A 27,665-nucleotide genomic window follows, 5' to 3' on the forward strand; every position below is an offset into this window, starting at 1 on the left:
GAACTTTATTGCATTGTTCACATGGTATGATGGAAATTCGAAGGTAATATTTCAAACATTAAAAATATATTATGATTGTAATTAATTGCCTGCACCCTGGTGTAATTCGTGAAATAAATCATATAAATAAGCGACAAACAGGGAAATTGAAAAACCAAAAACAATTGCGCTGATAAAAACCAATCCAGTAATGGGATACTGTGGCTTGAAATTTGATGCTTCAGCAGCTAGATCCCACCACATAAAACAAGATTGGGACAGAAAAATATAAAAGTAATATTAATAAATTATCCAGATGCTCCCTCTTAAAATGATCTGTATGAATTTCTCAAACTTCAACACCTCATATGACCCACAAGTTGGTCAATATTTTTTTCTTGAAACATAATGAGTGTATCAATTGTTGAAAATTGGTATCTTGCTACATCCCGGGTAAATTGGTTAAGACAATGAAAATTAAGGTCACAACGTTATCAGAATATGTTATTCTCAAAAAAAATATACATGTGGGTGGTTGGAAAATTTTCCGATCTAACATGGATACATTTTTTCTGGAATTTTCTGAAGTCGGAAACTTTTCAGTCCACCCTCGTGTACATAAACTTGGACAGCAACACCCAATATAAGAATACATAAAAAGAACACACGTAATTTCTTCATAATTTCGACGGAATTCAGCTCCGTCTTCCTCAGAAGAAATGGTATTACTTAGTTCAGGAAACAGTAAAGGAAGACGGAGCTAAATTCCGTCGAAATTATTAAGAAATAACGTGTGCTTGTTCTTAATATATATATATATATATATATATATATATATATATATATTTATATATATATACATTGGATTATATTTATAATATATGTTTTATATATGAAAAATATTTATATATATTATTTATATTTAATGTATATTATTTATAATTTATTTTTTATTTATATATATTTATATATGTATTTGTCGTGTAATAGCAATAGTAGCATCTGAAGGACCTGTAGCCTTCGTAAGATGAAATAAACTATTAAGTAAAATATTGTAAAATGCTATGGACTTAATACAGAAATCATGCTAGTAAAATTAGAGAGATAAAGTGTAGAACAAACAGATTTAAGATGTCATTTTTTCCACGAACGATATGAGATCATATTAAAATTGTTCGACCACGGTAGGCATGTTCAAGTACAATTATTCTGATGTGTATTTATTCCCTTTCAAACACCCTAGCAGTGGCTTTCAGGGTGTATAAATAAATAAATTAATTAGTCAGACTTTCACTGTATCCCATTGCTTTAATGGTGTATTTATCCGAGATCTGATCAATTATTAGCATCCAAGTTTTTCTTCATGGTTCCCTCCTTTGCTTCATGTTTCATATTTTACAGTTATTGCCGTTCAATCAAAAACTTTTCATTATTGTCTTCCGAAGGCCATCTTTCATAAAACTACGTTCGACGAATTTCCGTTAGATGATGCAATAAAAATGTGAATTGATCCTTTGGAAAGTTTATTTGTCATAATATTTGAAAATGTTTAAACATCAGCAAAAAATAAAAAAACTACAAACGGCATCAACTCCATACGTAACAATTTTGAAATCCCCGGGTATCCAACCTTACAAAACATGCCATTTTTTAGTGTAGTTCACAAAATAGTCACATTGACGCTAACATCACGTGTTATTCGATTACACGTCAATATATCGAAAACTCGAATTCTAGCAAATCTTACTTGCATGGATGATCTGTGACTTAGGGCAAAGGAGGAGTTCGCCGGTATTCTGAGACAAGTATTTCATAGAAAGCTCGTCTTTGCAATACCTGTAAGTTGGATTTGTGGTAAGAGCTGAAATGGCAACGAATGAGATAAAAATCGTTAAATCAGAGGCTGACGTTATTCTCGAGCTGTGTTCTGTCATTGAAAGTCTGTCCAAGATTGCAATAGATCGTGAGGATGTATTTAAAGTTGGATTATCAGGTAAATTTGTAATAATTTATACATTGTTCATTTTGGACTACTATGTGTGTGTATCTATCGTATACGATGTGTTTCTTGGTCTGATTGGAATAGCTTGGATGATTGATTCCGGTTTTTTCCGGTATCCTCCCGTAGTTTCTTCTTGGTTAAATCAATTAGTCAAACTTCTCCCCTACGTATACAGCTGTCATACTTTTCATTAGCTGTCATTAAGTTGTAACGTTATTTCTACAGGTGGATCCTTGGTTAAATTTCTGTCTGAAGGACTTACGAATATAGACACCGACTGGTCCAAATGGAGACTCTTTTTCTGTGACGAAAGAGTGGTTCCTACGGATAGTGCCGATTCGACTTATGGCGAATACAAAAATAAATTAATAGGAACAGTACCGTTGACGGAAGACCAATTCATTAAAATAGATCCTGATTTATCTGGTAAGCAATGGTCCAAGCTCTTAAATTTATTGTGCTCAACTAAGTTGAAACTCGACGTGTCTTGGCCTTGACTTGTCATGTCTCCTGCAGGAAATCTAGGGGCGTGTATGATAATTAATTCAAGTTATTATGGCATTTGACATTTTTTCGGAAAAGGTGCTATTACTTGTTTAATAGTGAAATTAAAAAGAATCAGTGCGCGAGTTGCCTGACTGAAAACGGATTATCGACTTTTGGTGTAATATTTTTTCTTATTTCAGAAGTATTTACTGCTCATTTATTTAATGTGAACTTGCAACTGCCTTCGGTATACAAAGCCTTTTACTTGGTTACTTCGAATATTTTAAAACATTTTTGTGTCAAATACGGTATGATTATCGGAAAAGCTGATGTGTGTCTGGTACTTACAGCTGAAGCAGCTGCGAAAGATTACATCCAGAAGATGGCAGTTTGGTTTCCACCTGACTCTCTACCGAGGTTCCACTTACTGCTCTTAGGCATGGGACCCGATGGTCATACGTGTTCCCTTTTTCCCAGTCATCGCCTTTTGGATGAAACATCCGTATGGGTTGCACCAGTCACTGATTCACCGAAGCCTCCACCAAGTCGTATCACATTAACTTTCCCTGTTGTTAATAATGCAGAATGCTGCGTATTTGCTGTAGCAGGTGCTGCTAAAGCAGACATGGTGAAGGTAAGGGCTTGATGCTAGTTTTGTCCTTGATCCATGCTTTCATTGAATATGTTTTTACTTTTCACAACTTGAGCCAAAATATGGAATTCTTAAGGTATTTACCATTTTTACATGGTGCATATGATTGTGACCTTCATGTGGTCATTTTTACACTGATAATACTGCGAATCATATACTTTAAGGTGTTTGTGTACAAGTAAAATTGTTTCAATTTGAATCACTCAAAGAACTTGATTCGATCACTGTACCTAAAATAACCCTAGGTTTTTCAGGAGTTTGAATTTAATTAGGGTAAGTGCTTTCAGTTGTTAACTTCCAATGTTTTATGTTCAGGTAGCAATTTGAAAGCATGCTGTTTCTTCTAATGAGGAAGTTTGGTGGAGTAATAGGAGCACAGTGCGAGAAAGTATTGCACTTCTCCTATTAGTGGTTTTGATATTTGTGAAAGTATGCACTGTGAAAATATTGAATGGCTGTTATATCATGCGTTTGAGGGGTGACTTAGATGATTTATTCTTGCAAAATGGTAAACATCATAACCCAAGAAGGCTAATTGTAATCAACATACTTACATTAATTTTTTTGTCAACGAAAATGTCAAAGTAACTTTCTCTTGCGCATTGTAACTTATAATAATGATCAATAGTAATCATTAATTGGATTGGTGTGAGGCTTAGCATAGCCACTCTCCCGTTCATTCCCTGTTCCTTATTTTTTACTTGTCTTTCTAGCTCTTCCCTTTCAATATCCAGAATAGTCTTCAATAGTGTCCAATGAGTTTCTTATTTTCAATTCTTACCTTAGACTTATCTTTTGGATAAATCTTTGGAAAACCCTTCATTAATAATTTCACGTGCATCTCCCATTGTTGGATTTATATTTTCATTTCTAGCTTTCCATGCATTAGCTGTTGTCATTTTCCACGTCTTGGGTAGATTAAAAATTACAAAATTAAATGATTTAGCTCTTGCATAAAAGTTCATCAAGATAGAGTTATTTTACCATGTTATCAGGCAAAGTGATTAATAAAATAAAATAGAAAATGTAATTTAAATAATTCATATATAAAATTATTGGTTGGTTAAATGAGTCATGAAAGTGGTTAAGGAGAGCACCCCTCATGGTATTCTGATATTACGCTACAGTTCTAAATGCTGTTGCATATTCAAGGGCTACTGACAAACTATACAATGCAAGTTTCTCTGGCTGAAAAGAAAAAGAAATTGAAAATTTGGGGCATGGTTGTTCACTGGTATCCATCATAAAATTTTGACATAATTTCCTAACGCATAATTCTTTCATGCATGTTTTCTACTATTTGTCTTATGGAATTTTCTGAAATACAAGGGTGGGATACTAGACTGACTTAGTCAAGTAGTTATGATAAACACAGAACATAAATAGCACAGTCCTCATGACCCATAGTTTAGCATTGTTCTTTTGAAGAATCCTTGTGTTGAATGAGAAAACTTAAGTGTTATTTTTTTAGATACTAGAATTCTTAATACTTCTCTGATTTTAGCTGAATAGAAGATGAAAGGCAATGGCAAATGCTTCATGTTGGCACTGGCAAAAGGCACTGCTGACTATTTGATCCTAGGATCATTCAGAAGATATTTGCACTTAGTAATAATCTGCCCTATGTATATTATCCAATTTTGCTTCATCTTAAGTAGTAAAACTTAATTAAGAGTGTTCATACCAAAAGTATTGTTCAGGTAAATATTGTGGTTAAGCAATGGAATTTTTTTCTTGCTTTTTAGGTCATCCTTGGAAAAAAAATATTTTGCACATGCATATTTGAGGGAACATATGAGGCGTTATAAAGCCAGCCATTTATACCGTGAATACATGTATTTAATCTATTAAATATGTAAGCGGGAACTAGTTGACTGTTTTAATAGCATTGTATTCATGTTTTATTACTAGCATTACTGGTGACGACTAGCTAACCATTAAGCATAAATGCTAATAATGAGAGAAGAATTGAGAACGTAATAATGCTATATAATTTCACAAAATTAAGAATGCTTGGATATTAAATTCTTTGAAATTAAATAGGATAATTTCTTACAACTTGAGCTCTTTACAAGTTTAGCTTTGCTTTTTGTGTAAAAAAAATTTGTTACTTGGGTGTCTATGGTTAATAAATATAAGGTTATAGTTAGATATGTAGTAGTTGTGTGCACGATAAACTCATAAAATTTGTTTCCTCTAATATGCTTTATTCAATCCTAGCCTTCTACTGAATTCATGTATTGAAATAAAATTATTGACTTTGTAATTCCATACACTTTGTGTGGAATCACAAAGTCAATAATTTCATTTCATATCAATATGTTTTGTAAATTCCATAAATTAATGCCAGAGACAACCAATTTTAAGTCAATTAGCTTGAATTTGGGGTTTGTTTTTGCGTGCCTTTAGGTTTACCGTGAGAGATTTACATTTTCTAAAGAATGAGATTAGTGGTTATCATTTGTAACTTACTATGGACAAAAATTGTTCAACTTTCCACGTCACTATTCCTTGCATGGTTATGTAACTATGATGAGTAAATTACAACAACACTGTGATTGTTCCTCTTGGCAACCACTCTTTCTTTTACACCTCAATGTTACCTTCAAGCAAGTGAATACTGACATTTTGAAAATTCTCTTTTTCATCCTATCTTCATAGTTTTCTAGAGTTATTTTATGCAATGGGAATTTGATCAGATATTCCTAATGGTCAGTCAAAGGCCTTGCATCAATTGGTGTCATAATTACCAAATTGGACTGATGCCAAGTTGTTGCATTCCAGAGGATTTTAAAGGACCGAGAAGATTCTCTCCCAGCCAGTCGTGTGCAGCCCTCAAATGGAAAGCTCATCTGGATTGTGGACAAGGCTGCTGCTTCAAAGATGTAGGACATGAGAGAGGACCTCGGACTGAATCTATGATATCCATCCGCTCATGCCATACGTAATTGATATCAGTTTTCTCACTGTTTTGGTGGTGACACTCAAAGAATAGCTTTTGACCCGGTGACAAGTGATTATTTGGAAGAGGTGAAAACAAGTTTTTGATCTCCAAACAAAGAAGACCTTTTTTTGTCTGAAAACACATCACTAACCATTTCACTTTTGGAGAGGTACTTAGATCCCAATGTAAATAAGAGAAACTCCACTTATGGCTCTGAGTCAATCAACTCTATTCTGTTCTTTACTGCCCAATTATACGGAAACTATGTCAAAAAAAAGTGCAAGGTATCCTCTCCTGGAATTGGAAGTTGTTCAGGTGCACAATTGATTCACCTTTGTTCTGTGATTTTTTTATTGCTGAGAATTGAAGATTTGTCGACCTTATTGGCATGTAAAAAAATGTTGTAAACTTATATATCATTGACATTGTGATTGTAATCTATATTTGATCCACTATAACGTGTGTGACCCACCTGATAATTGATGTTATAGTGATCAAATTATATTTGTGATTCATTATCAAAAAATTGGAGCCACGGCTTCAACATGCATACACTGTGATAGGGATTTTTGTGTATGCTATCATAAAGGGTGGGATAAATGAGGTGGATGGGTGGTTCCAAGATTTTATTGCGTGTTGCAGGTGCTATTGAGTTATGAAATGGCTGTTTCTGCACCACTATTACTAGAAGTTCAGCTATCAACGTTTGCATGCAGTTGGAATTGGGGGTGTGATCTGAATTGGTTTCTTTTTAAGTCATTTAAGGTGGTGATGCATTCCAATGGTTATTCTCAATTAGGAACAACTATTTTGCTATCTCTTTTGTCAACATTAAAGTTGATCACAAGACTGGAGTTTAATAGACAGTTAGATAATTTAAGGATATTGGATGAATCAAAAAATTCCTATTTGATGAATTTTGTTGCAGATGCTATTGTTTAAAGGCAAGGAAAGTGCTCATGAGGTTTTTTGCATTTGTAACTCCACATTTTTTTATTGGTTCATCATGGTTTTAGATTAAAAGGCCAGACAGGTGGAAATACCAGCCATGCCATTGAGCATGGTGCATTTCAGGTGACTGCAGTGGGTGATGTGTGATGTGAAAGTTCACTGCACTCCAAATAGCAAACCATCACAGCGCATAGTTAGCCAATTTTTTCTATTGCAGCCAATGGGGCTTTAAAGGTATTTTATGTTATGCTGATGTTTTTATTTTTGCCTGCTGTATAGCAAGTGAATAAGACAACAAATGTTCCTATCTTTATTATTGACTTAAAATATTTGTTTGTCTAAGGTTATTTAAAAGAATATCAATACCGTGGAATTCATTAAAAATATGGTGCACCATTTGATATTGACAATTTAAATTTGATCTGATCAAATAGTTGCTTGACCTTCTAGTTGCCTGAGCTATTATTAAACCACTTGCTTTAAAGAAATTACAAATAATACTTTGTGGAATGTAATGTGATTTTGTATGAATATTTTGAATGAAATACATTATATGTATAAATTCTGTGTGTGCTTTCAGGTGCTCAGAAGTTTTTATATGAAGTAATTAACATTCTTTTATAGCCCTTGATGATATATAATAGTAGTTGGTAAATGGTTTAATGGGCTTGTGGGAGAATTTTGAATTTAGGCTCTAATAACAATACAATTTTTTTAGTGATGATATGCTTTTATCCTCTTTCCCTTTCTGTCATGAATGATAATGGCATCTCACCCAGTCAATTGTCAGTTCTGTACACAAATCATAGTTTTTATTCAAGCACTCCATTTAAGGCAGATCAGGTCAAGTGAAGACATCTTAAATTAGGATTTTAATTGTAGCATGCTATCAGTTAACATGTACATCCACCTTTTTAAATGTAGAAATGATTAAATGAATTAATTTGAAAACTTTAGCTCCAAAATTTGTATCCTTATCAAAGCAGAAGTTATTATTAATGACCAGGGGGAGTTTAAAATGTTTTGAATGTCTTTTAAGAAATCTTCTGTGATGCTCTTCTTAAACATAGTTGTTACGTAATGTGGAAGTGCTGATTTATGCCGTACTAACTTATCAAGGTCTCAGTTCTAAAATTAACAGCTTTTTTGTTCTACATAATCTGAGTGCAATGCATCTCTGATGGACATAATAAATTAAGATTGGTTTAGCTCTTTATTTATTACCAGATTTTACTGAAAAGGCAGCAATGACCCTTAAGGTCTTAAATAAGCAAATTCGCATATCCAGTGCCTAAATAACTGAGAGCACTCAATCCATCAACTCACTCAAGGTTATGTATTTGTAAGTAGGTAGCAATAAAAGAAAATTCATGGATTAGTTGTAAGGAACATTTACTAAAATATAGATAACATCAATTGAAAGTACACAATTCCTAGAGAGAGAACCACAGTGAATCCAAAATCAGTCGTATTTGAGTAATAGCAAACATTACACAACAAAAAAATGGTAGTCATGTGTTTAACTCTCTGTGCAATTAAATATTTTCTGCACTTACAAGGGTAGTAATCGCAGAAGAATGCAGGGTCAACCAATACATGAAATGGCTCACTTTTTTTCCTTGGTCAACCACTATGAATTTATTTTTACTCTTTATGCTTCACTTCACAGGTGAAGGTGGGTGATGAACAGTCATTGATGTTGAAATGCATAAATATTTGTACATCCTGTGGTCAGAGTACAACAAATATAACCTTGTAGTTGCATGTGTGAACAGTAATAAAAGATATGCTACAATGATAGCAGTTCCAGGGCAGACTGAAATCGAGCACCAGCAAAAGATATAGTTGTGTTTTCATTTGGCTTGTGAGTAAATATGCAGTTCAGACATTGTGAGCACCTTTATGTAGGCTTCTCGATTGTCTGCTAGTCTCACTGCAGATCGCCATTTGACATAAGTACATAATTATGATATGTTGCAACCTTCTAAGAATCACAAATGTGCATAGTGATGGAAATTCAATGATTTGGTGGTATGGATGAGGTACTTGTTACCAATATGCAATAACCACAGTTTAAGTCAATCTACTTCAAGTCTTCTGAAGCTCCCTGGTAGGCTAGTAATGCCGTTGCTGGCTTTGGGTGTACTACTGCGTGGCTTGTACCCATGCATCACCTTATGTGGCTCCATGTTATCTAAAGACAGTAATGACTCTCTTTTCCTGGAAACCTCTTTCATCCATAAGTCTAAAAAAAAAGTTTAAGAAATGTATTAATCCATATGCAAACATTTCAAAGGGAATTAATGAGAAAATTGTAGGAATAGTCATCTTTTTCACATTATAAATCCTAGTACTATTTAAAACCATAAAGAACTCTTGTGACAAGTTTTCAATAAGGGAAAATTCAAACATTTCCGTGATTTAAGTTCATAAATGCTTAATGTAGGAAAGTGATTGTACTTCTATCCCAGAAAGACAGAACTTTGATGAATAGCAACTGCACTGTAATAGATGAAAGGATATTACTAATGGACTACTGCACATGGTGACATTTGTGCTTTTTAAAGAATTTTGAAAAACTTCATTCGCTTTCAAATCAGATATAGCCCTCATTTTCTTATGTTGGATTTCTTTGAGTCGGGTGGATTTCAGGAAATGTGAATTTTAGCCAAGGTATTAATTAAATGCTGATGTCACTGATATGGCACTGGATTGTTTTTACTTAAAATATTAACTTACATTAATGATAGCTTTTAAATATAAATAACCCTCTAGGGTTATGATAAGTAAACCTAGATAAATGGTAGTTCCAGGCATAACATGGTGGAAATCCAACACGATGAAAGAAGACGCTTTGCATTTCTAGGTACAATTTTTTTATCACGACCTAGGCTTTGTTACAGGGAAACATTTTCAGGTCACAGTGCTACAATTAATAATATATATATATAACATGTAATTAAAATATTGTACGTGGAAAACCAATGTTTCTTCTTCCATCATAAGTATACCTAGGTATTTATTATATGGACTATAGGTAGCATAAAGGATTATCTTTGTTTTGAGGCAAATTTGTTACCACCTACCAATCATTTCAGACATTGGAATGCTTCCTCCATATTCTTTGGGAAGGATCTTGGGATCAACAGTCTGATGCAAATCTTGTAGTGAAAAATGCATCTGTTGAAAGAAACATGATATATGAAAGGCAATTACACTGCATGAAGGTAGGTATGAAAATTTACTATAACTACTCCCATAGAGTTATTAATCTTTTTGCTAATAGATAACTATTCCCCACCGATTATAAATAGCTGCAACATAAATATTTTACATTAAAAATGGAAGCGAATATTTTTTAATATTCTTAAAAACTTTTCCAGTAACCCCAAAACCATGACACTTATCTCATTTTTCAATGTTTTTGTCCTAATGGTATATATTTATTCATTTATACATATGTAGTTTTTATGCATTTGTTATTGCAAGTGTCCAGCATGAGTAACTGATATTAAGTAGCTTAATGTACTCACATGAAACCTGTTCCTCATCTTTTCAGTAAACAGGGACTTGCAAAAGTCATACACCATTCTAAATGCTGATGGTACATGAAGGAAATGGATTTCTTTGTGGCGCATAGGTACAGCTTGCTGGATGAGAGAAAAATAATGGTTATCATTTTAATTGTACTATTTACAATAATTGCTTGAAGTTAACATCAAGAGCTCACTCTGAGAGTATATATAGATACAAACCTCCCCGAGTTTTATGATGGCACCTAGCTCTGAGGGTGACCAAAGAGTCATTTGTGCAGCTGAAACACCTTTAAGGTCAGCAACATGGGTGAATCCCAACACTTGATTCTCTTCATCTTCCAGTAATGTTTCATATGTAACCAAGTGTGCCTTTGTCATGTCTGAGTTGTTATACTTGTATGGATCTAGCTTGCCTGTGAAATTGAAACACACTTGATTGCACTGTCTTTTTGTGGATAATATGCTCTTCCAAATTTATGTTTGTTTTCATGATTTAGCATTGTGTTATGTAATGCCTCCTTCGTGTTTTGGTAGGTATCTCATAAACAAAAGCTATGATTCACATTATAACTTTGGGAGATTTTCTCTGAGAGAGAAGAGCTGATTGTACCTTTGGATGTATGCAAATAACACAAACTTGAAATATTTGCATATGGGTAATATTTCAGTTGTCACAAAATCTCATAAAATCTATAATTTGTATCCATCTTGCAGCCTAGTTCATTAGACTTCTTCAATCTAGTCAATAATAGGAATTATCTCAGAATCTGTTTTTAATTTTGTCTATATAGAGAGGATGAGTCTTTAAGCCAGGTGCAAGATCAGGGTAATAAATTCATGAATTGTACTCATTGTAAATTTTTAATGTAATTCACTATGGCAGTTTTCAAAATATTAATTAAGTAATCACTATTTTTAATTATAGCACAAAGACATAGCTCACCAGCATTTGCAAAAATCACCCGTCGACCAAGTTTATCCCTTTGAGGCAAGGCGAAAAGGTATCTGAAAAAAAAGTTTTCTTTATTAATTTTATTGTTTCCCAGTAAGTTATTTATGCTTGTTCAAAATTACTATTGTCCCGCATAATTATCATCATTACATCAGTCTGAATATCTGGTTTGCGGTAGCTCCCCAAGCTATCATCATGCATTATTACAACTCTCTCATACCAGATGATAAATGGAACTAAAAATTTGTTCACACTAGAATGGCTCTGGGATCATTTTATTACAATTTAGATTTATTTAATTAGACAGTGGGAATTTTCATGGTAATTTACCACAAAAAATTGTCATTTTAGTTTGTAATTAGCAAACTTATGTCCTGAAGAGCAAGAATTCTACAATTCACTCAAAATAATAAGGTGGATTCAAAATATTATGAACTGCAGGAGTTCCCATAGTGTTGGTTTCACTTTTACCTATTCAGCACTTATCATATGGAGACAATTTTCACAGGTGTAGATTGTTTGAATTTCATCAATTTCCTTAAATTAAGACATTCTCAAATGGGCCAAATATGCTTACTGCAAATTCTAGATGCAAAAAGTAGCCTATCTAACATGAATAACTATGTGCAGTACTCTTGCAATAACCCGGCTAATGACAACATGCAAGAGAGGAGAAAAGTCCAGGAAGGGGGGAAGTTAGAGGGATACATGTAAGCCAGATTTGATGCACTGCAACTTATTTTGCTTTGGGCAAGTCCCAAGTTTAGAATGCTACTCATCAGGGGGAGTGCATTTCATAGATATGCAAGCGAAGGTAAACAAGCATGCCTGCTCTAGTGGATAGATGTAACTTGGCTCCCTCCCTCACTGTCCCTTCCATTAAAACTTTTCTCCCTTGAAATTACAGCTCATTCATGTCTTTCCTCCAAATGTATTATATTACCTATTATTGGAGTTTAACCAGACCCAATAGTTTGGTGCATTACTGAGTGTCAGTAATCAAGAATAGGCTGAACATATACTGGTGTAGCAACAATTACTCAGGTTATGTCAAAAGTTCAATGGTAACTTCAGATGATTTAATTCAAATGTCACTGACTTTTTCAATATCTAGTCTAATTGTCCGATTAATAACTAATGATGATATGCATAGAGATGTGTGCTTATGAAATCTTACTGTCTTTTCACATGTAAATTATTATGTTCAGATTAAGTAGTCTTGCTAATATATTCCTTCTAAAATTTCTGAAACTACCAACATCCCTCTGACAAGGATGGTATATAAAGCTGTTTAATTCATTCAAAGGCATTCAATACTCTTTCCTGAAGTTCAACGTTTTCAAAAGATGAACTTCTGCGTTCATGCATGTTCATGCCTCATAGCTATTTTGGTCATCTTTTATAAAACATGAATGAGGAATCCTGTCTTTCATCCTATACTTTCATTCTACTTCTATTCATTTTCATATTACCTACCCTATTTTAATATTGTTCTATTCCTTCCAAAATATGGGGGAAATTCTCCTTGCTGTTTTCAGATTTACACGTAATTCAATTCATTTACTACATGTTTCAATTTGCTGCATCAACTTTTAAGTTTCAGATACATAAATATTTAATGTGTGGAAATCTAGAAATGAATTTCCTTTATCTTATTGTCTATGATCATCTACTACTCCACTTATGCTCTCTAAGCCACATGAGGGTGTATGGTGGAGGATGTTGGCACTAATTAGAGTGGATGGAAATGGGAAATGATTTTCAGGGATTGCATTAGTTAAGGACCTTGCAGTTATAATATATTTCTAAAGGAAAATGGAAGTTCCTTAATATATTTCTTTTCTAATAAAACTTAGACTAAAAACTGTACTCTTCAAACCTGAACATAGTGGGTCTTAATACTTTTAAGAAGATACAGATACCTGTAAATATAACATTAAATCTCTGATTACTCCGAACCAAGCTTCATCATATGCTTTTAGCATGTCTCACTAAGGTGATCAGGGCATTTGGGTTTAGGAAGAATTGTAGGCAGGCCATCACATAATATTAATGTTAACTTTAATTGACAAAGGTGCGTACTCAAAATATATCCTGGCAAGAATGAGACAGCAGCATCTAAAGGATATATTATCATGTAAGCTAGCTTTTATTTCCATAGGCTTGAGTATGTTCTGTCATTTTCCCTAGTTTTGAGAGATTGATGAAGCCAATGCTTTGTGTAATCCCATTATAACAATGAACAAGGAAGAATCAAATAACTTTGCATTTCCACAGGATGATGAGGGTAAAAGATAAGAGAAACTTTACACTTCCACACATTTTTAATGTTCTACGACCATGGTTTCGATGTTGTGCATCATCATCAGATGATGATGATGTGCAGCATTGAAATCAAAATCAAAAAGTGTGTGGTATTGTGAAGTTTCTCTTATTTTTTACCCTCATCATGAAGGAATTCCACAAAGTTATATATATATATATATGTATATGTATACATATTTATTTATTTATATATATTGTTTATTCGTTGGAAATGCGAAGTTATCTCATTTCTATCTTGTTCATCAAGCTTCCTGGTGTTAGTAGCCCTAATGTGTTGAGAGTTTGTTTTGTGAAATACAATAGTAAAGCCAAGATCTTTCCTAGGATCAAAATTATGTGTAAAAAATTTGACTATAATTTTTTATAGCATGCCTAATCAGAGAGGATTCCTTATTAGAGCTGTGCTGCACAGGATAAAGGGGGGTTAAGAAGGTATCTAAACTTATGATGGTTGATAAATCAAACAAGGAAATTCTCTCTCACTGAAAGCAAGACTTATCAAGATCAGTTGTTTTTATTTAAATGCACCTAATTGTTTATAAGTTGATTTTTTTTGTTTACCTCTGACATATTAAGTGAGCACAGCATACAATATGTTTTGAAAAGCATTTAGGAATTTAAAAAAACTATGTGATTTCCCAATCAATACTTCCTGTTGTGACTGGCAATCAATTTTAATGGCACCTGATGATTGTCATTCCTTTCTACTGGACTAATTTTTAAAACCTCAGAGTTCTATAGCAACTGGTAAAATTCATATTATACTTGTAGGTAATATTCATTCTATGGCATTGCAATCAATTTTCATTCTATTTGTCTAATTGAATTTTAGGCAGAAGTGTACATCTAGAACACTTTCTTGTTCATCTAATTTTTTCAACTGCTGGAAACCATGCAATGCAGTAGACCATCAGAGGAATTCATCTTCCCCGTGGAAGATGACTCCAGAAAGCAATTTTTGAATCGCAACTTGACTGCCATAGACCTTTCATGTCATAGTTTGATTAAGTATGCATATCCAATTCATTAGTTTTCCCATTTCACTAGTCCCTTGTGACTCCTGAGAAAACCTCATGAATGTATGCTGTAATTGTACTCATTCAAATTTAATTGTTCCTCATGACACCTCTCTCTCTCTCTCTCATGCATATATTCTCAAATGCTCCAAATGCCACATTGGCAGGCAAATCTAAATATATTTTGCTGATGACCAAAAGTTAATATTTGTTTTCCATTCCATCAACCAAACCTTAATGATAGTAATACATACCCACTTTTAAGGAGCTCATACACTGATGGTTCAAGGTAGTCCAATTGTCTACAGTAATGTGAGAATACATTTCTGAAATGAAGGTACTTAAGCATCGTCTGTTGAGCCAATGGGACACTAAACTTCTTGACTCTGAGGAACCTCAGGATAAAGGTGTCATCTGAAAGAGATTATTAAATGATTTAGAATCCATTTAAAATGAAATTAAGTGAACCAATATGTCAATTTGAGATTTTCAATGTGATGCATATTGCATTTCCAATGTTTATACTTAACACAACCAGGTACTATATCAGAGTTAACTTGAGATTATTTTGTTTTCATTTTCATACTAAAGAAAAAGGGAGTCACTGTTTTCAAGTGCCTTTATAACATCAGAAATATGTAGCATAGTTTAAACCTACCCTAAATGAACACAACAACTCAGTATGGTTACTGGCTTACATTTTTTCCATCCAATTTCAAGCTCAGTGAATTTTAATGATCATGATATGGCATTTAAGATATGTCATCTTTTGGTAATAATTGTGGAGTAAGTTTTTAATTTCATGTTCAGCATACATAAATTACCTCACTTGTCTTACTGATGGTATTTCCTCACATTGTAATAGAGTGGGTCATCCATTGTAGTTTTTTGAGGTAACTAATTGAAGGGAGACAATTGTTTATCTGAGGAATGACAAAGTAAATCTTTTTGGCATACACACTTGAGACACATATTTATGGCTTATATTAAAGCTTGAGATGAGAAGTGAAATTTAATTAAATGAATATGGTTTGAAAAAATTAGCAATCAGCATTTAAAATGACATCAGTCAAAAGTTCATTACATCAGCCAGTCAGTCTGTCCTGTATGCGAAGTTTCGTATGGATACTGAGACCCTCAAAATGAATTGAATTTACTCCTCACTGGAGGTGAGGAGTTTCTAAGATAACAGCATGTCACTTTATGAGATTGATAGAGAGTGTTTATGCATAATTGCATATAATTTCAAATTGGGTAAAGTGCTTGCCAAATTCTAAGTAACTATGAGAGATGCCGCAATAGTACATTTTAACAGAGTCCTGCACTAAATGTGAACAATAATGCAGCAATTTTGAATAGTTGCATTAGAAGTGTACATAATTAACTGCATCCCTTAATGTTATACTACAGTTCTTTATTTTGTACCTTCTTGGAAAATATTCTGCAGGCATGGGTGCATGCCATTTGGTAAGAATTTCATAATAGATAATAATTAAATAGTTAATAGAGCATATATAATATGGGTAATGTTTTAATGAAAGTGTTTTTCTGAAATCCTTATATGAAAACCCCGCAATATGGGCCTGAAAAAAATGCACTACTAAGAAACATGTAAAACAATTTTTCAGTTTTACTGTCATATGCTATGTAGATGCATGATATCTAATTCAGGAGCAATTGATTTTATTTATAGTTTAGGGTGTAGAACATAATGACTTGCCTTTTTTGGATTTTTTTTGTAAATCTAACTAAACCTTTTTGGGCACAATAGAATATTTGTACACCTGGTAATAATGCTTGACAGAGAAACTTGAAATAAAAGTGTTTTTGGGATTTGTGAGAAATACATAATAATAATGTTGCAAATGCATATAAATGTATGTATACATGTAAAATATTCACTATGCTAGGCAAAAATCCAAAGGTCTCTAGTCTTGGGCTGTTTTCATGACAAATAATATTTTTCCATGTTCAGAACCCAGCCAGAAAATATTGCATTCAGAGAAAAATAAAAATATTCCACGAGAGGTCTGTGAATCATGTGGCTTATATTGTAGGCCAAAGGTAGTTATGTCACCAACATGAATATTTTCAAGATTTTATTTTACCAATTTTTGTTCAATTTCTTATATTTCAGGTGTGCCACAGACCTTATTAACCCTTAGCTGGAGCTAATAAGTTTATTTAAAAGTATCCTGAGAATTTTTTAGAATCAATCCATTATGCAGCACTTAATTGAAATATTTGACGTTCAAGAATTCCAGCCATTGAGTTTGCTACATGTTTGGTGAAGGCATTCAAGTATAAAATATGTATGTGAATTTGGTTTTTCACAGTGTTGAAAGAATGCTATCACCTCATTGGCTGATTAAGAATGAAAAAAAGGTAGGCATCATCTCTCTAGAAGTAGTTCAGTTGTTCAATCTTTACCAAGCCTTCCATTTTTAATGTCTTGACTCTTCTGAAGCCATTCCTTCATCAGTTCCAGAGCTTGCTCTCTTGAAGCACGATCCTCCCTCAACTCCTTCTTAGCAACTGCATGGACTGCCTCTTTTAGGGAAGGGTAACCAGCAACCATCATGGTGCAGCCATCGCCACCACCTCCCTCTTGGCCATCACCAGCCACCCAAGGGCGGGCAGAGATCATGCCTCGCACTGCCATTGCGTGATCACCTGCGGGGGTAGGAAGGAAGGAAGGATTTATGAGGACTTCTCTTTTTAGTAATGTGTAGAAGAACTGAATTTCATCAGCACTGCTATTCATCTCAGGCATTCCTAGCAGAAGGGATCATATTTTCCAAGGTTCGTTGAACTCTTTGACCTCATATTTTATTCATTAAAAATTATTATTGACTGGTCCATATGGTATCTTGGATATTGTGGTATCTATGAAATCTTGGAAATCACAACATTAATGGTGTAAAGACATTTTAGTCATTCACTGCTGCACATACTCTGACCATATAATGTTACCAAGCCAATATTATAAAAGCCTAATATAATAAAAAATATTAAAAAGCAGTTAGGATACAGTACCATTTACATCATTAAAACCACATCCACTCTTTATGGGGTGAACCCTTCTGAGAAGTAGTTCCAAATCTTTGACTAGACATTTCATTTGGCTTTGAAGTCTTTTTAGAAATGAAATCATGAAATTACGTTAATATTTCAGATGAATTATCTCTCATGGTTTCCATTGTCATAGCTTATAAATTCCAATATTTTTTTACTAAGTAAAACCCCAACATTTATGCACATGGTTATAGTTCACAATATCTGTTGCTTAAGTTGTGTAAAATATGTCTAAGAATACCTTAGAATCTGCAACAGCCAAAAGTTTTTGGTATTAAAATTTCATGGCAGCACTTAGTGTTTGCAATCAATATTTGACTGAATAGTATTACATCTGACTCCAGGAAAGTAAAGTATATTTGAATTTTCAAATACCCAATCCAATTTATTTGACCATAAGATAGAAAAATGATAAAGTATAATTTATTGAGGACAACATAACTTATGCTAAATTGCAATTAAATTTTAAAATGCCTCCTTATTATGATTCAAACTGAAATATTATGCAGATTCTATTCGATACCTATTTGCCCTGTTGGTTTCCAACCAACTAATCAGTTCCCAAGTGATTGTAGGAGGCCTAGCTCAAGAATATATTAACTTCCCAAACGTGTAGTGATACATCAATGTAGCTGGCTGATGATACAGTGTGTTTCAGAAAGGAATGTTATAGGTGCCTCACAAACTATTATAGCTCAGCATATGAGCTTTTCCTATACTATACGGTTTTTCTGTTTTTGGGTGTATATTTACAGAATAAATCTAACGGTGAATGAGTGACGTTAGCGTGCGTATTTTTAATTAAATTTCCCTGCACGTTGGATTCATCCCAAATGACGAGAAATTTTAGGGTGATTTTGAAATGCTACGGAGATTGCCCTGTATTTCGCTTTAATTTCCCTTTTTATTTCCCATGAATAGTAAGCCTTGTCGTTAGGGGCAGAATCGTAAGGGCGAGAAGTCCGTCGACCCTCCCGGTTGAGCCTCCAGCAACCTTAGCTAGTGAATCTTTTTGCGCTTGCGCACGCTGATTTAACTCTAGAACCTATGGCCGCGTTAGTAATGCGCATGGATGTCTCAAACAAAAGGGTCGTAAGGAGTTTGACTAACTCGACATTCGGATGAGCAAACAATAAGAGCAGAGGAGGAAAGATAAATATACCCGGTGCGACGGAGTTTCCGCGAAAATTGTAAGCTTTGTAAGTGATGCAATGTCTCCGTTTCGCAAAAAGAGGAGGGAAAAAAAAGAAAGTGAGTTTGCGACGCATGAGGCGAGGTTTGCGGTGGGATGGCGTTTCGCTCCTCAAGTGGAGGGTACTTGGTTAATGTGGTCGAATGAAGTGGTGCGCATCGTTCGACGGAACTATCCCTGGATCATTCTCTTAGGTCCCTTTATCGAGTCGTCCGCTTGCAGTCGTTGAGCAATGTCGCGTGAAAGATGTAGCAAAATCGATTTAAGTGTGACTGTTTTGCACGTGAATGAAATATGGCACGAAATTCCGTTGGGAATTACCAGGGCCTTGGGAAAGAGCTTTTCTTACTCTGGAATCAACAAGATTGAGAGAGACATGCGATTTGTATCCCGAATCGATAAAATATTTCCCAACTTAGTCTTGATTGGGACACTTAATGTATGTTGGCTGACTTCTTCGTAAGTATGAGTAAACACGTCCCGCGCAGATTCAGATCATTTTTTTACGTCACTTCGCTTCGAAAAGCGAGTTTTGTTTTCTGTTTCCAATTGCAACCATTCCCAACGAGGCACCAGGGCTACAAATTCCTTTGCTGAAAAAAATTTACACGAAAGTAAGGCAGTGAAAACATGGCGTCCTTACGAATTGATATCATGTTTGCAGCTAGGTATCCTGCGGTGACAATAAATCGTATGAAATTAGTTTTTATAAACACGTACAAAAAACTCGTGGTTCCAGCGTTAAATATCTAGAAACATTCAATAGAGGCATAGATTAAGCCAAGTTTTTTGCAAATTGCATTTTATAAATTTCATTTCGTATATTAGTCGACCTAATTCAATTTCCTTAAAATATGGCCTCCGCAGCGAGTGTCATGGTATCCAGGTAATCAATTTTTTTAATTTACGAATTTGCACACTATTTTCTGGTGAGAATATCATCCGATAATAAAGCCGCATGTTTTCGATTTAGTTCACTCTCTCCCCAAAGTGGGTTTAGCGATACAGAAAACACCTACGCATATGAGTTCAGGAATGCAATTAACGGAAGTGAAATTGATTAAATATGCCGTTTAGTACAAACTGTACAAACACCTGTACAAACTGTATTTCTTGCAGAATGTAATGACTTACAGGTTGTGATTACTTGTCACCAAATGCATTCCTATTTATTATTAATGATGTATTAATCACAAAGAAACCAAAAGTTAGGGGGGACATTATGTTTTATTTACGACAGTACTTGGTGTAAAAAGATAAAAAGATCTCTCAACGTGGGGGAACGTAAATAACCATGGTTGTTATACGACCTGTAGCTAGCTTGGTAAAGGTTTTGCTGTCATTTTTGTTTAGGCATCTTTTTCGGATTTATGTTATTTTGTAAAAATAATGTCTCTTAAGTAGCAAATTAATTGACGTAATTAATGCTGTTGAAAATTGCGAATTTACTCCCCCAATTTTCTTTCAATTAAAATTATAGGTTAAATGTCACCTGGTGTATTAGAGAAATTTGTAGACTTGTATTTTGTAAAATATATATGCATTAATTTCCAGTGTTTATCACACCTTGAATCATTTAAAATATACCGCAACATGATCGATGCCTACCCTCGATAAGTAAAATAATTATATTTCCTCTGTCGTCATAGGATGCGGTGTGGTTTCATAACTCGGTAAAACCCTCAGAAGAGCCAATAGATTTATTTATGTAGTATATTAGAACTTCGTGCTTGATGCCCATTTCCTTTGAAGACGTCACCTCACAACTTGACGCACGCCCCGCGACGTGCTGGCGCGAAATGTGGTTAGGTTTCGCAAGGCAAACAGTGCCAATCACTTATCCTCTGAGAGAAGCAATTTTTTTCAAACAAGGCTCATGACCAAAGCATGCACTGGGTAGAGGCACTTGCTTCCGCGTGAGGTCGCCGAAGGTCGCGGTGCGGCCAAGGGTCTTGACTGCGACCTCTCGATGGGTGTGCCTTGCCTCTCTCTTCGACTCCAATCCCGTTGTCGAGGTTAGGGGGAGCGACATGCATGTTACAAATAGGATTTGCTTGCAGCGAAAATAGTTCATGCATCCTTGTAGATCCAGGGACGCGTTTTTCCAAGTGGTTAAATGTACAAGAGTCTTCCGCTGGGCAGGGAAATGGTGATCATTCCCGCGTGAAAGGGTGAGGATCGTTCGCCAAGGAGTGAATTTCATTTTAATTTCGAATCTAATCTGCTGAGAAGCACTTAAGTCTTCCCAGAGATGTCTCCCCGTAAACTGAGCGGGGAAAAGGATTCGGCGTGAGACTGAGGAATAAAAGTTCGCAAGAACACCTAAGTCATAAAATCTTTCGAGCGAGATCGCGTGTGTTCTTGTGTGGGAATTAATATTTTTTGGATGTAACGATGCCATGCATTAAAAAAATCCTCTGTGGGATCCATAGATGGTGCATTTTATTTCAACGTTTCAATTCTAAGTAAACATTAAACTCGAAGCATTCCGTGTTTAAACGCAGCAATTTTTTGTAAGAATATCTTCTCGGCGTCATGTTTTATTTCGCGAATGAAGAACTATGTATCTGAATCATTGATTTACACTTGATATGCGCGCAGGTACAAATACAATTTATTACCTCCCAAGCACCAATTCATCCTCTTCAAATAATTCATTTCGAAAATCCTATTTTCCGTGACAGCTACTCGCGCACGAACTCGACGTCGCATTTACGTCGCACGAATGCACGTCCAAAAATAAGATTGCCTGTGGATGATTATATACCAGAATATGTAGACCTGGTTATTTTACCGAGCCTGCTGCCTTTTAGGACCATAAACACTATTGGGCCATCGATAGTATATCTATGTAAATTGTTCCCTAGTAAATTTTAGCAGATAGGACATGGAAATAATGGAAAAACCAATACGACATTTACTTATTCATAAAGAACAACCCACCAGAGTTGTGACGTTACGAGTATTAAGAAAGTATCCTTCCTCATCAGAAGATTGTGACCAGTGTTGGACAAGAAAGCATGCGGGTCGACAAATGAAGTAGCGAGAGTGAGCGTGCAGGTTTACAGCACTTTTACTTTCAAGTCGAATGACAAAAAAGACTTGAGAGAAACCAATAGTACTTTTCAATTTTTCAAATCCTATGAAAGATCCTTTTTCAAATCCTCTTTGCACAATGTGAGGGAAGTTAGGCGTTTTTAATTGGTTCACCGCTTCTAGAATGTATTGGACTTCGTTCATAAAATCAGACTTTATGTTACTGCCTTACCTGAATTGTTTTCCATGAGAATTTTTTAGTTTTGGTAACTAGGTCAAAAATGCGTCATTTATTTAACGCCATTCGTTAAAAGTTTTGAAATAAAAACACCTGCACGCTATCTCTTTTTCAGATGCTCAGGAGAGAAATAAACATTCTCAAAGTACAAAACAAACGTTCGTGAAGCAGGTGATGGAATACTACCTATATTTTTGGGTTATGGTCAGTTTGAGTTTCTGGCAAGGGAATCACAAACATAGGCGAGATACAGGGGTGAACGCTCCAAGTTCGTCAATACCTCTCTTTCGAGGGCTAGCCACATAATCTTATGTTAGTTTCCAACTAGTCCATCCACCCATCTTAGTTTCACTTTCCTATGCCCTTTCCTATGCTTTGGCTGTTGTCGCTGATGTGCGTCGACATGAAATGATAAAGGAAATGCCAGCAGCGAGCCTACTTTTCTGAAAACATCGCGAAAACATTAACCCGTGAGTGGAAAACAGAAATTTGATATAAACAGGTGTCGGTATAAATAGTTTTCTCGGTCTCTTCTACATTACATGAAAAACATTTCGATATTTTAAAGGGCTAGAAGAGGGCTGTTTAATAGAGCACCGAACCAGAAAATGAGGGGACAAGAAGGGTGAAGTGCAAGTCATAATTTCAACGAATTAGCAATATTATTCAAAATTACACGTATTCTTTTTATTCCCATTTTCTAAATTTAGTTTCATAAAAGATCATTTTTGCGTAATGTTGAGATCTAGGAAGGTCCTATAAACTTCCCCTGTTCAAAGGATCTTAAACTTATACGAATATGCAATGTTTTATCATTAACAAAAAATGTCAAAACGGTAGTCTTTCCTTAACTATTTAAACACATATTTCACTGCATGTGGGCATTCACCGCATATTGTTTTAGACGTTGGTGGTCGGTTGATTGTTTACGGCAGGATGATTTATTCTTGCAGAGGTTGGTTGTACTAATGATGATACACGTGGTCAGTTTGATGTTAGCATTGCGGCTTGCTCAGAGTTAGTTTCAAATGGTACTCAAGCAGAGACGGAAGATGGCGATTATTTCCCTAATCGATGGATATGGTGAATCCACTTCGATGTTTACCAATAACGAAAACGCATTGCCAACTATCCCATTACAATTTCATATAAAACGAAAATTTATTAAGTTCATTCACACAAACATGTAATTCGCTCAATGCATTGCTAGTTCGTTGGCTGAGACTCGTCCCAATGCCGCACCCAGTTACGACCGTCCCCAGACCCATAGTATTGATTGATTAGGCTACTACTTTCAGTTCAATAGTTTCTACATTAGAGGTGAGTGTGGCCATTCCAAGACTCTTAATTTCGGTCATGTCTGCCGCCTATTTCCCCTTATATACCATTGTTATTTCCCTACGGACGCGTAGCGCGTGCAATGCTACGTACCGTAAAAAATAATTCCAAACGCAGCAATCCGAAATGGGTCACATGTGTGTCCACCTTTTACGTGTGTGCTGTGTAATTACGAAAGTATTCAGCGGTGCATTATGCAACTAGTGAGTGAAGAAAATGCTAAGGCGACGTAAAATACGGTGACGACCGAGGATTGCGAAGTCAATGAAACAAATAGAAACGGTCGACGGAAGACAGAGGAGCATTTGAAAACATTGGATGCCTGAAGATAGTGTAGACTTGTCGGTGTTTATATTGATTTTCAAGCCCAAGTTTTTTTTCTGAAATGCCCTGCGGAATGCACTCTTAGTTAAAATTAAACATTGGTGATGTAATTTCTTGGAGTCCTCTATCATGCGACAGTGACGGGTAGATGCCGTTGTTAGTGTCAGGTGATTGGGATAATTACGAATATCTTCCTAGTGGTTTCTCTTCAAGGAAAAATAGTGTTAACAGAATCAGCAAAACTACCACACGAAAAATAACACAGTTATTTTTCCACCATGTCACGCCAAGGAAAATAACTGTGTTATTTCTATTGGCAAGACATGGTGGAAATCCTTCATGATGAAAGAAGACACTTTACTTTTCGTCATTAAAATATCCACTAGCAAAGAAAAGCAGTGTCTTCTTTCATTTATCTGAAGAAAATTATCTTTGGCGAGGAAAGAGGCGGAGCCGGCGAAATTATTGACAGTTACAGTAGATTTTGTATCATGACAAGAAAAATATCCAGACAGTTCCACTTTTGTTTGATTTTAAAGCACTTTGTCAAATTATTGATAGAGAACTTAACGCCACCGTAACAGGAAAAAATACCGAAGGATACCTAACTCAATGATGACGCCATGCAGCATAACCGTGTATCCCCTTCCGTCAACGATTCCTGCTAAATGAGAGTAAGTGTGACGGGTATGTTGGAGAAAGTGTGAATCTCCTCGATTAGTAGAGTAGGCACGGCTTAAACTAAAAGTAGAGGGCACATTAATTCTCTGGTGGCACCGAGGCAATTATTATGACACTAAATTATACTGTTAGATTCAGCCACCGAGAGACAGACACCGTCACGGGCAGTTTCAAGCTATCCGTGTTGTTCCTGGTCTTCACATGCAAGATGCACAATCATTACAAAATCGAATCCAAGCACCTGAATGCATTTGCTTAAAGACAAGAATTTAAAGATTATATCGATAATTGCATGAAATATATGTGTGTATGTGTTTTCGTGTTTTGTTATTAGAGTGAATATATGTATATTCAACTGCATGTACTCGTATGAACCAAATTGGGAACACAGTATTGGTGATTAGGCACACCCATAGGCACACGTACTTTGTAGATGATGTAGGTTTGCATCCAACCACTCAATAAATCCCTCTGCTGTAGGAACACGAACATACAATTTTGACCATTGAAAAATATCAGTATTTCAAATGAAAAGATTCCACATGGTCTGGACTGTCTGTGTCAATCATTCATGAAACGTGCTGCCGAATTGGAAGGAGTGCTTCCTCAGTGACAAAAAACTGTATCTGCTTTTTTAGAGAGATCAAGGGCCAGAGAATTTTTTGATTCTTAATATTTCTCAGGAATGATGAAACTTTTTCAAGGACATCCTCACCAAGTTGCCAAAAGGTAGTTGTTATCTTAGCGCAATTTTTCAACGTGTCAGGTTTTAGATTTTTTGTTGATATTAGTTATAATATATGAGAAGATCTTGCGACTCGAAATAATTTTTATAAATCATATCATATAATTATATTGGCATCTACTATTAAACAGGATAGAAGGTTCAAGTTGCGTTGGGAATGCAGCTTTCGTAGAATAATGATTCTCACCGTTTCTCGTGCTGGCTGATGAGCACTCTGTTTTTTTCCTTCTTAATAAATATTTTTTTTGAATCACTTACATAATTTTTTCAATGCTTTTATTTGACCACTTATAATTAGAAACTCATATCCAGTTCTGTTCAGCTACCTACTTTGTAGTATCAAAATTGATCGAATATTGAAAGAGTTTCTCGATTTTGAGCTGTTTCTTACCAACCTAAGATCGTAGCGTGTACATTCATCGCAAGTAAAGTTATGACTGCAGCCGCAATGGCTCATCAGAAAAAAGATAAAAAAATTAATGCTGATCGAGCCTATCTTTTCAAAACACAAATTATTTTTACTCCACATCTGAGTCTGCGAAAATCCGATGTGTACGGTACAGGGCTACATTTTTAAAACTTGGCCAGAGCACGCACCCTTTAAAAATTTAATGCACACTCCTTCCCTTTCAGGCTGATGTGTTAATGGCCTCCAATGCGAACGAACACTCTACCTTGATAAAGACTTCTTGACGAGTTTATTACGCTGACCTTGAAAAGTTTCGAGTGTAAATGCGCTCGGTCATATTTAAATTGCCTCAGGAAGCATAAAGCATAAAGAAAGAGTCAAGGACGTTCACGAAATCCACTCGTGTCCTGACTTGCTGGGTAATTGTCTTTTCTGCTTGGTCACGAGAGAAAGCCTTGCCCCTGTAATTGATTGTACGTATACCACTACTTTCGGTATTTGAAGTTCAATGAATTTAAAAATACTGTCATGCTATCGCCTTCTTCCTCCTTTTAGCGTTAGAGAAATCGTTTCGAGAATGTGTCGAATAAGTAGGCATTTTTCTTAGTTTTCAAGAAACTCCAATGTCGTATGCTAGAAATATAAGCTAGAAGAAGAAATAGGCGCGTGAATAGAGGACAGTTATTTCTAATTACTGAAATAAAATATATAGTTGGATGGATATGTAAAGATCAGATGGTATAATTTAATCCGGATATGGGGGAGAGGGGGATCAAAGGAAAATCATAAATACGAGATGGATCCGAAAGATATCCGACCTGCGTCCATATCTCCGCATTGGTGCTATCCTTCGAAAAAGTCCCCATTTGAACCTTACGCTCCCAGCGGTGCTTCCAGATCTTAAAGCAGTCCTCAAACGCAGATTTTTGAATTGCCTTCAGCTCACGCGTCGCATTACTCGAACCGCTTTCCTTTGAGCGCCATTTTCAATTTTAGGAGCATCCAAAAGTCGCAGGGAGCTATTTCGGGGCTGTGCGGAGGCTGGCAAAGCTGTACAATCTTGTGTTTTGCCAAAAAATTGCTGCAAAAGGTTCGATTAATGCACTGGTGCGTTAACGAGGTGAAGAAGCCAGTCGCCGCTTGACCTGAGACGCGGTCATTTTCTCTCACGGCATCACGCAATCTTTTCAGAACTTCAACGTAATATTCTTTGTTGATCGCATGACCTCATGTGGCAAATTCATACAGCACAACACCCTTGCAATAAAAAAATAATAACGCAGGTCGGATACTTTTTGGACATACGCTTTTCGGAGAATATGGTGGTTGTGCAGTACATTTTTCCAAATAAAAATATTTGCATTGAATGGACATAAAATTGAATCAATACAATCACCCTCTTAAATTGTACATTTTTGGATTCGAACAATGAATAACGCGAAGTGAAACAGCGATAGAGCAAGAGCACATTATTTTAATTCAAATCGGACTTTCACTTCCGAAACCTTATATTGACTCTGTGGCAATGACTAGTCACTGTATCTGATTGGATATGGTGGCAATACGTAAATGGTAAAGCCCACGGTTAGAGTTGTCAGTGAACTCAGAAATGTAAAAAAAACCAGTTTTGTCGTCGCAATACGCTTGGCGGTGCTATATTAACCCAATAGATCCCGCTGCTCCAATAAACTTCCCTGGCAGTTTGGACTTGTACGGTCCTTCTGAGGAGTTGAGCTACTCTCATTAACCCTCTTGACGCTGCGATGGGAGAAAACAGTAAATGC

At 35.4% G+C, this 27,665-nt stretch overlaps 2 protein-coding genes across 2 annotated transcripts in view; one reads left to right on the forward strand and one right to left on the reverse strand.

Annotated features, from left to right (window-relative positions):
• The first annotated feature begins 1,727 nt into the window (after window positions 1–1,727).
• Window positions 1,728–7,653, forward strand: Pgls (6-phosphogluconolactonase). Its single transcript, XM_071588450.1, has 4 exons — window positions 1,728–1,972; window positions 2,207–2,407; window positions 2,818–3,101; window positions 5,904–7,653. The coding sequence occupies exons 1-4, from the start codon at window positions 1,846–1,848 to the stop codon at window positions 6,006–6,008; spliced, it is 717 nt and encodes a 238-aa protein (XP_071444551.1). The 5' UTR covers window positions 1,728–1,845; the 3' UTR covers window positions 6,009–7,653.
• A 736-nt stretch (window positions 7,654–8,389) lies between these two features.
• Window positions 8,390–27,665, reverse strand: part of LOC139690397 (retinaldehyde-binding protein 1-like) — a 40,807-nt gene continuing 21,531 nt past the window's right edge. Inside the window, exons 2-8 of the mRNA XM_071587832.1 lie at window positions 17,274–17,516; window positions 15,098–15,257; window positions 11,494–11,555; window positions 10,770–10,963; window positions 10,548–10,664; window positions 10,101–10,194; window positions 8,390–9,259 (exon numbers count right to left, since the gene is read on the reverse strand). Of these exons, the coding sequence (XP_071443933.1) occupies window positions 9,093–9,259; window positions 10,101–10,194; window positions 10,548–10,664; window positions 10,770–10,963; window positions 11,494–11,555; window positions 15,098–15,257; window positions 17,274–17,505 (1,026 nt within the window). The 5' untranslated portion in view covers window positions 17,506–17,516 and the 3' untranslated portion in view covers window positions 8,390–9,092. The remainder of the gene's footprint in view (window positions 9,260–10,100; window positions 10,195–10,547; window positions 10,665–10,769; window positions 10,964–11,493; window positions 11,556–15,097; window positions 15,258–17,273; window positions 17,517–27,665) is intronic.

The sequence above is a fragment of the Hetaerina americana genome, unplaced genomic scaffold (assembly GCF_022747635.1).
Source record: "Hetaerina americana unplaced genomic scaffold, ioHetAmer1.1.p SCAF_3, whole genome shotgun sequence".
NCBI lineage: Eukaryota > Metazoa > Arthropoda > Insecta > Odonata > Calopterygidae > Hetaerina > Hetaerina americana.